This window comes from Grammomys surdaster, unplaced genomic scaffold, assembly GCF_004785775.1.
Source record: "Grammomys surdaster isolate TR1022 unplaced genomic scaffold, NIH_TR_1.0 126131, whole genome shotgun sequence".
Classification (NCBI taxonomy): Eukaryota; Metazoa; Chordata; class Mammalia; order Rodentia; family Muridae; genus Grammomys; species Grammomys surdaster.
In genome coordinates, this window is record NW_021620939.1 from 657408 (window position 1) to 667622 (window position 10215).

At 53.2% G+C, this 10215-nt stretch overlaps 1 protein-coding gene across 2 annotated transcripts in view; it reads right to left on the reverse strand.

Moving 5' to 3' along the window:
* Positions 1 to 8461, reverse strand: part of Ephb1 (EPH receptor B1) — a 430073-nt gene extending 421612 nt beyond the window's left edge. For both annotated transcript variants that reach the window (XM_028756628.1, XM_028756627.1), the window contains exon 1: positions 8050 to 8461. In XM_028756628.1, coding sequence (XP_028612461.1) covers positions 8050 to 8107 — 58 coding nt within the window. In that variant the 5' untranslated portion in view covers positions 8108 to 8461. The remainder of the gene's footprint in view (positions 1 to 8049) is intronic.
* Between the last annotated feature and the right edge of the window lie 1754 nt (positions 8462 to 10215).

Here is a 10215-nt window from a genome sequence, read left to right on the forward strand (position 1 = left end):
AGAGCAGCAAATACCCAAGACATGTGCACCCATGTTTGCCTTTGTGGAGCTGGAGAGGGCAGTACTGGAGGACAGCAGGATATAAGGAGAGAAAGAGTCAGGATACGGAAGGGTCTTTCTTGGGTGCTGAAAGTTCCAGGGAACCAGCAAGGACTCACACACGTGGTATAACTATGAGGATGCCATGTACCAAGTCATGGCCTCATGCCCAAAGTATGTTCTCAGCAGTGGCTTCTCGGTACTTCCCCCAAACTATATGGATTTTCCGGTGATCCTGACGCCACATTCTTTCCCTCCAGGCTTACTCATCACCCCTATTTCTGTAGTGCACTCATCCTCAGAGGGGTGGAGACACCCCGGAGGGGCTTCCAGACCCATGAAGACCACAGCAGATATCCAGGAGCAGCAGCAGAATTCAGAGGCAGAACTGGGTGTGAGAACACATGGGACTCCTTCCCTCTCCTCCAGCTCACCTCCCAGCTCCAGACACCCCTGGCATCAATGAGAAAGACAGAGCAAGGCTCCTATGCTGCTGTGCTGGAAACTCAGCACAAGGGAAAACAGAAGACAGTCAACCACAGTGCCCAGCTGTGGCTCACAGATAAGCCCAACTCCCTGCTGGGTCCTATCCACCACGGTCATGGCCCTCAAAGGGCAAACCACTGCCCAGAGACTGAGAAGCTGAGAGAGTTCCTATATCCAGTGTCTTTCTCCAAAGGTGGCTAGTCTGCAACTGGCCAGAGGAAAGGGGGCAGTTGGTCAATCAGGAAACAGCAGGGTCCAGGCTGAGACGAGAAGGGCAGGGCCTCAGGGAAGAGACAGGGCACCCATCTGCCTCCAGCCCTGTTTCTAACAGGTAAGACCATGGACAGAGACCCAGACCTGTACAGTACTCTGATCTCTCCACACCACCCTTCACACACACACACACACACACACACACACACACACACACATGCACACACGCACTCAAATATCCCTACTGACTACTTCCTCAGCAGCAAGGATAGGCACAGATTCCACTCTGCAAGCGTTTGAGCTCCTGAACCCAGCGAGTACAAGACCCAGAGGACATGAGGCAAAAGAAAGCAATCCGTGACCCCAGAAGCAAGGGAGACTCTTAGAAGGAGTGTGCCAATGGGAGACCACACACCCTGAGGTCGCTCTTCAGTTTGCAGAACAGCTGAGACAGCTCTACACAATGAGAAGAGACCCAAGATCAGACACAGAAAGAATGGTCACCTGGGACCTTGAATGACATCAGGCGGGACAAGGGGTAAAAGGTTCATGGTCTAGAAGTAAAAGCTCCCAATTTTAATCCACACATAAGCAGTGATTAGTAGCGAAGATGCTGGGCTGAGAGTCTGGCAAACCACTTTGAATCTTAGCTGTGGGGCAGTTAAGACCCATGCTGGCCTCGGCTCCCTCACCTGTATCCCAGAACGGACGCCCAGCAAGCCACTGAAGGCATGTGCATCCATGCATGGGGTGAATGTTCCATGAGTCAGCGGGAGCACAGTCCAGTTCTGATGCTAGCAGTGCTGGGGTGGTTCCTAGTCAGCCTAGCCCTGCCTAAATCTTGTCTCTAGTTCCGATTCTCATGTGTCCGGACGGCAGAGGAGACACACCTGCTGCATGCTCCCCGGAGCTTCCTCAGCCCCTTAAGCAGAGCATGGCGGTGTGTCTGACTTTCCGGAGCAGAGAGCCTGCAGGCTAGCGTTAGGGCCCCTCCCCCTTGCTTGCCCATTCCCTTCCTGACCACCCACCTCTGCCCACTTCTCTGCTCATTATCACCTCCACTGGGAGGTGGAGAAGCAGAGCAAGGAGGTTAAATTCAAATCAGTCATTTTGTCACTTGCTGCCAGAAAGCAGGAGGGGAGAGGGGAGAGGGGAGAGACTCGGGCCTCAGGTGCGGGCTGTGGGCAGAAATGAGTCCTGATAATTCTCAGGAAGTCTCCTGGATGTTTTCACGTTGGCCCAGTTCTGCCATGGAGAACGCTGGGGGAGCCTTCTATGTGCGGCCTCCTTAAGCAGCTGTTAATGGTGTCATCTGCAGCTGCAGAGATTTCACCTGACCTGAGGAAACATCTGTACTGGTGACAGAGAGAGGCGGGGCCTGATCCTTTAGCAGGTGTGTCATCCAGTTGCACTAGTTGCCAGCAGGGTTATTAGAGTGCGGTGAAGGTTGTCCCCCTGATCTTCAGCTTGGGGCATCTTTCTGGAGTTAACACTCCGTCCACACTTGCTAGGAAGTAAGAGGGCAGGCAGCTGAGGGAGACGCTTTGAGAGCTCCACACTATGGCAGAAGGAGGCATACCTGTGAATGCAAGGGCAGCTTCATTACCTCTGCTACAGGATTCGTGAGACACTGGAATGTGTCCTTTCTCCAGAGAATAATAACGGAGGGGGCATCCACTCTGAATATGGGTAGCATTATGGGCTGAGGGTATTAACCTGAGGAGAAGAGAAGGGAAGGGAGAGGAGGAGGCTAGCCCAGGGCCAGAGTTCTCCCTCTCTCTGCTTTCTCTTCCTCCATCATGATATGGACAGCTCCACAAGCCTTCCCCTAAAGGTGACTGAGTCCTCTCCACCCATGAGAAAAATAAGTGTCCCCTGCTCTGAGTTGTCTCTGCCCACTGTTTTTTGTCATCGTGTCACAGAAAGTAACACAGGACTCATTTGCTAGGCTGGGGTGGAGACGAAACTCAAGAAATCAGAGACAAACACTGAGAAGTACCTGGTGCACAATTCTACATGGTGCCAGTGGGGACTATGACATCACATTGCTTGCACTGTCTACATGTGCTTAAACTTGTTGCTAGCCGATGGGCATTCCTACAGCATAGTCTACCCCATAAAAGTGCTGGGCCAAGGCCCTTCCTGATGCCCACCAAGCCTTCTTCCTCATTAGTCTAGGATGACTGGGCATCGAATGCCTGAGAGGACCTCGAAAGAATCTTCAAGTACCTGTGAGGATTCAGGCACTCGTCTCAATCCCCCAGGGGTCACCTTGCTCTTCACAAGACTTTACTTTCCATCTGCCCACCACTTTAAGCCTAGAATATGCCCAGCTCCAAGTTTCTGCTATTCCCTCTGCACAGTCCCCTCTCCAAGACTCAGTGAATCAACATTGAGGAAACTGAGTCACGGAAAGGGGGAGTGTGACTGTGCATCTGACTGACTCCTGAACATGGGTTTCAATGAAAAGTAGATTCACACACACAAAAAATCCATCCGTCCGCTGTCCTCCAGGTCTCCTGGGAATTCGTCCTTTACAGTTTAACCTTCAGAGATGTGGCCAACGAGCCAGCATGATGGTCCTAAAACATCAGGGATTTTTTTCGATGGTGCGGATGTCCAGAGCCAGCCACGTAGGCAGTATCCCCTTTCAGTGCGGAGTGTGGTTGAACACTCCAACCCAGGGGCTCCACCTATAGCTGCAGCCGAAATGGAATCTGCAGACAGAGCTGAGGCATTTCGCATGCAAAATTTTTCTTTTAAATATGAAATCTCTCCCAAGGCATTACTTTATTATTATAGTAATTTCCTCAGAAGGGCAGACATCCAATGTGCTGTTTCTCCACCATCTTCCAAGACACGGAAATTTAATAGAAATATTCGGGTTCCTTAAGTGGCTAGTGCAGAAGAGGGAGAAATAGAGGGATCTTCTCCAAGGAGCAGACTCCTGCAATCCAGGTGAAAGGTATGCTCCAGCCTGTGGTGGCAGGTAAGGGCCTGGGCCATCTCCTTAGAGACATTGGTCTCCGTGTGTCCTGGGGAGAGGCAGGAGGGAGAAACCTGGGGGAGTTTTGTAGGGAGTGACTTTTTATTGTCAATCTGAAGTCATTTCTCTTCTCCAAGTCCATGGAAACCTGGATGCCCGGCTGGTCAGTGAAGACCCCAACAGCCACTAGCTGAGCTGGTACCAAGCTCTTTCCACCCGTTAATGGAGGCCAAACCAGCCCCATGTAAAGCCTACGTAAGAGGTGGAATCAGGAAGTGTGGGTAAGAGCACAGACTCTACATCTTGACTGCCTGAGTTCAAATTCTGGCTCAACCATTTTCCAGGCAGGTATCTTTATTAAATATTAAGTATAACTGGTGTGTCTCAGGCTTCTCATCTGAAAAATGAGGCAGGACTTGATAATAAAAACGTTGTTAAAGATTGATAGAGGGCTGTGTGTGTGAGTGTTGTGTGTGTACACGAGTGCAGTCATGTGCGTGTGTGCATGTGTATATGCATGTGCACTTGTGTGTGTATGCATGTGTGTGTACACATGCGCATGTGTGTGCATGTGTGTGTGCACATCAGAATACTTCTCCCCAGCAGTTTCAAAATCTACGGGCTCTAGGCAGCCTGTCTCTCAATCATCAAATACTTTGCTAAAACTATGGATGCCCAAGTCATTCCAACTCGGTCTGTGCAAATTGAAATAATACCTCCTCAAATTTTGGACTGCAATCTAATCCGGGCCTATTCTCCTGACAGTGTTTCCAGGGGGCACCTGCCTCAGAATCTTCTAGGAAACCTACAGAAAGTGCACTTGCTGAACTTGGAGCTAAGAGCTCACAGCAAGCTGCCTACACACATGGGCTTCCAGACATCTTAGAAACCCTGGCCACAATGGCTGTCTCCTCTTTTGTCTATTTTTTCAAAATAGTTTCCACCTCTTTCCCATGCTAGAGTAGCATGGTTTTCTTGAGTCTTCATGTTCCACAGAACTCTTTCAGGCTAGCTATAGATGTTTTTTCCCCCTCAACTTAAAAATTATACAAGTGACTCTTTAATCATGGCCCTGTCTCTCTTTAACACAGTACAAAGTATGTACTCAGAATTTGTACCACTGGTTCCAGCATCTAAAGCTGGAATGGGTGGGTCCTAAATCCACTAGATAGTGAAGGTACTGAGTTTGGGTGGTCCGGATCATAGTCTCCAAGTGACAGAGTTAGAGATTAAAAAAAGCCAGAGGCCATGGTCTGGCTTCCTGGTCCTGATTGAAATGAAAACACAAAGGTTTGGAGAAGTAGGTGTCTATGGGGAGATCTTGTGTCCCACAGCCCAGGAGACATCAGCAACCTTCACTATCTATCTGGATCCCCTCTGAAAGCCAACCCAGGAAGCCCAGCAAGCCTTTCCCCTGCACTGCTTATTCTCTTGACACCTGACAGAGCAGACTGGCTAGAAAGGGAGACAGGCAGGAGGGAAGGGAAGAGGTGATCTCTTTCAGTCTGGTTTTCCCCACACCACCCAGCCCCCTGTCTGATGGCTTGTGAATTAGAGCCCCTCTACCCCCATCCAACCCCTGCCCTCAGTTAGACCAGGTAGTGTAGAGCCAGGAACACACCCTCTATTTCCCCCTCCCTCCCTGCCTTCCTCCTTCCCTCCCTCTCTCCCTTCTCTATTTTTTACCTTCCTCCCTCCACCCAGGCACAGGTCACACAAGGACCTGTCTTCCTTCACCCACATCTCTCCATCAGAACCAAGAGTGACAGACACTGTTCTTTTGTACCTTCCCCAGCTTAAACTGAGAACCTGCCCGAAATCCACCCGAGAGATCCCGGAAAGAAGACAAGACACACGAGTGGAGTGGCTGAAACCACGGAGAGCTGAGTTTGGGGAGGGCCCTGCTGTCTGAGTAGGCGGCTCATTGATCCACTCCTCTGAGAATTATTCTGTGCTCATCACAAACCAAATGAGGCTGGCCCCAACCCAGCCAGGCAGGCGGGAAGGCGGCTCTGAGTGTGGAGAGGAGAAAATGAACCTGCCTGTTGTCATTCGAGAAAAGGAGGGAGTGGATGGTGGTTCTGCCCCTGCGCGCTGAGCAGGGACAAGACGCTGCGTTAATATTCTGCTGAATGTGGTATTTCTTTTAACCCTTTCAGAGATTTTTCAATCTCCAGAATAAGGCTTTCCTGCCAAGCAAGGGGTAAAGCTCCCTCCACCCCCCAGAAGGGCCACAGCTCTAAAGTAGACCTTGCCAGCAGGCCTAGGTGACATGACCCTGTAGACTAGACTGGGCGTACACAATGGCTCCCATGAACAGCTCCACGAGGAAGGCAAGGGGCCAGTCGGGGGTCGGGGGGGGGGGGGAGGGAACAAATGTTTCAGGAAGAATGTGTCCTGGTGCCAGATTTGTTCCCACGAATTGCTCTGGAAACTATTTCACCAATATATACATTCCCTCCTTCATCTATTGAGACTCTGAAGCCAAGGCGCACTTCCTAAGTGTACATCAGAGACATTCGGCTCTCTGAGACCGAATCCCTTGACCCTTCAGAGGGGCCAAGAGCAGGAGATCGGACCACCGCAGCCCCAGGCTGAAGACTGGGAAGCCACGCCAGCTCACAGTCCTGTAGGCCACTCCACCTTGCAACTGTCTACACCCGGCTTTGTTGCAGGTTGGTTTCTATCCTTTTCTATTTCAACTGCTTCTGCACGTGTCTCCCGATGAATCAACCTCAAGCCTACGCTGGGGTACTGACCACACTCCATGCCCGTCTAAACCCTGCATATTCCAAAAGTCACACACACACACACACACACACACACACACACACACACACTTCCAGGAAGACCAGCAGCCTTATCAGGGCAGCAGGAGGTCAAGAGCAAACAAAAAGCCACCTTGAGGAAACAAGCAAGAGCTTTCTGTGCAGTAACTGCTGCTTCCCTGCTTCCCCATCTCCACGAGACTGGGCAGGGGTAGTCTTTGCCATGGCTAAAACATCTTCCCTGCTGCGACCGGGTAGGACATGGGGGTATGCCAGTTCCTCTTGGAAATGGGCAGTGCTTTCTGGAAGGGTTAGAGATGCCGGACCAGTGTTGGTCTGGAGTTTCACTGAGCGAGTCAGTTTCACCTGGAACCTGCGATCCAGCCGAGCCAGCTCTCAGACGGGAACGCAGCAGGGGAAACAGAGAGCTGCGACCCTCCCACGAGGAATGTCTGTCCGGGTGGAGTCCATCTGGCCAGAGACATCCAGAGAAGCCGGGAAGTGGGGCTTCTTCCAGCAGGGGTGGCGTGGCGGCGGCGCCTCACCCCAGAGTTGCTCCGTTCGAGATAAAACTCAAACTGCTCTACAGAGATGTGTCTCTGGAGGTGGCGGCTGCCAAGGCTCCGCAGGGAAGGTTGGGGGCGGGGAAGGGGGCGGGAGGCGGGGAGGCGAGCAGGGATTTCCCACGGGATTCGTGGGAGCCCTGAGCGCCCGGGCTCCTGGGTGCGCTGGCTAAGGGGTCCGCTGAGCGGGCTTGGCTGGCCACCAGCGTGGGACACAACCACGCTGAGCCAGCAAGGATGGTATCTTGGCTTGAGGGCTCGCAGCCACGCAGTCTCTTCTAACTGCCGGACGAGTTTAAGCATGGCCAGCACTCACCTAAGCCCACCCCTGCTCAGAAAGCGAGAAAGGCTTCCGCCTCACTCTTGCTGTCCCTGGAAGATTGCAACCCGGCAGTTTCTAGGGCTGATTTCCCCCCCAGGGTGCGGTCAATGGCTTTGGCCCCTCTCGCTTGGCTGCCACTTGCTGGGGTACCAGTAGGAGCTTCTGTGATCCCACAAGCAGCTCTTGCCTGCCGAGCCCAGAGTCCAGAAATCTCAGACTGGAAGGGAGACAGCAAGCTACCGTACGCCACCCAGCGCATCAAGGCCCGGGATAGAAAGAGCCGAAGGTGCCGACTCTAGGAGCCCAGTGGCCCGAGGTCTTGCTTCCCAGACCAGCTTCGCCCAGAGCTAAGGAGCTTGCACCGCAATGCAGCGGGATCCGGGCTCTCTAAGCTGGAGATGTCCGGGGATCGTGCTGTCTAGGAGCACCGGAGCGCAGGAGCCGAGAGACTCTGCGTGCGAACCTGCTGTGGGCGCCCAGGGTCGGCACAGGGCATGCCTGCGGGTACCACCCCAGCCCGGTGCCCCGTCTCTACCCAGGCTCGGGGATATCCTTGCTCTCCGGCACCAGGATGCCCGGCTACGCCGAGAAGTCAAAGGAGCTCTGCGAAGCGCGCGGCACCCAGGAACTGGCAGCCGGCAGCCACCAAGTTGCTCCGCGAAGGGTACTTACCTTCCATCGCGGCCACTGCAGATGCCAGGAGGAACAGCAGCAGGCAATCCAGGGCCATCGCCGGCCAGCGGCCCCCAGGCCGAGCCCCAGCGGAGACGCTCCGCGTCCCAGGGCGCCTCTGCGCTCCCGGCGGGTGGCTTCTCCGTGTCCTTTCGCGCTCTGGCCGGGACTGGACTCCCTGGAGCGCGGCGTGGGCGTGGGCGGGAGTGTGCGCGCGTGGGGCGGTGCGGGCGCGCGTGGATGTGGGTGTGCATGTGTGTGTGTGTGTTTATGGGAGAGGTGGGTGTGTGCGTGCGTGTGTGAGAGAGGGTGAGGGAGAGCGAGCCTGGGAGAGCGCGCGAGAGCGTGTGCGTCCTGGTGTCACATTGCGAGCTACAGCAGAGCCTACGGGAGGACAGAGCGGGCCAGACTGACGGGGGAGGGAGCGGGATCCCCCACCATCAGCTCTCTCTCCACCCCTAACACCTCCTGTCCAATCAAGGAATCAAACCTGCAAAATTCCCTCATCCAATCAGGCGCAAGCACCTCCTTACACTGGCATTGTTAGTTTAAGAAAAACTTTTGCTTGCAAGGCTGTGTGGGAGGGTTGGGAAGGCGCTAGGAGGGGATCGCGCTCCCTCTCGTGGTGATTTCGGAGAACTGCAGCCACGCACGCTAGCTTCCCCAGGCTGGAAAGAAGGGGGACACAGCCAAGAAGTCAATTGAGGTCCCTTATGCTTACAGACACCCCACAGCTACTCCTAACTATTCCTATGCAATATGCCGCCTTTCTGTAGCATTTTACTAATCAATTTTCTTGTCTGATTTTGTTCACTCAGAATCCCTGGGACCTTAACAGTGTCTCCTTCTTGGCATGCATCTGTGGAGTAAATGTGGTTTCAAGCCTTTGTGGCGGCTCCTGCTCAGCGGTAGTTAGGACACCTGGTGGGCTTCCTATCATATCCTCAGCTGCATATCTCCAAAAGTCTCTTTCCAGATGAGTCTCTGAGCATCCGCTGTAGGACCCGCCCTCAGAAGACAATCATGATGGGAAGACCTGGAGTGACAGGCCTAGCTATGAAGAAACCGCAGAAAGTCTAACAACTTGGCCATGACGGGTACGGAGACACCGGAAGACATTGTCTTAAACGATGCCTGAAGGTAGGTGGGAAGGAATTCTACAACCACAGGAAAACCGGGCTCCAGAAACAAGAGCTGTTTCCCATGATCAGCTCTGATGATAATGCTCCATTTTGCTGTCTGTTGAAGGAGTAAGGCTGTTTCAGATCAGTCACTGGCCTTGAGGCCTGTCTGAAGCTGTGGAAGGTCCTTACCTCCTTCCTCATCATCAGACTTCCCACAGGGTTAAGGATGCTCCTGGAAGACTCATGTAGGAGGGGCTTCAGCCCTCTTCTCCAAACCTTTTCCAGAAATTTTTAAGAGGTTAGCATCTGGCAGCTCTCCTTTGGGGACTTAGTTACGTTGCTTCCCCACCCTGTGTACTTACTCTATCTTTCAGACACTGCCTCTCCCTTCATAACCCCAGCCACACTCACATCCCCCGATTCTGACAGGTCTTTGTTGCCCAGACTTTGACACAGGCTGTTTGTGTTTTCCCCACCATCCACCCACCTGGCCTCAGAACCCGACTGCCACTTGATCTTCCCTGATCCCACCTCAGCTGCTCTCTGTCGCTCCACAGTGCCAACTGTATCTTGAAGTCTCTTAACTGAGGGATGCCCAATGCTGACATGGGTGACTACTGGGTCTGCAGCAGCTTTGGGAGCACTCTTCACAGTCCGATCTCGATGCCTACCTGTCTTACTACTTCTTCCTCCTTCATCCCTCCAGCTCCTAAGAGAGGAATCCCCAAAGCTCTTACCTTGAAGCCCTTCCCCATCTCTGCTCTCATAACAAACTGCTTAGCAGCTTCCCCTGCTCTACCACCTGCAGCCATTCCTATGGATGGATCATGGATAGATGCTGGAAAACAGGAAGATGGATGGATGGATGGGTGGATGGATGGATGGATGGATGGATGGATGGATGGATGGACTGAGGAACAGATGGATGGATGGATGGATGGATGGATGGGCGGATAGGCAGATGGGCAGACAGACAGATGGATGGGTGGATGGGAGGATGGATGGATGGATGGATGGATGGATGGATGGATGGATGGATGGA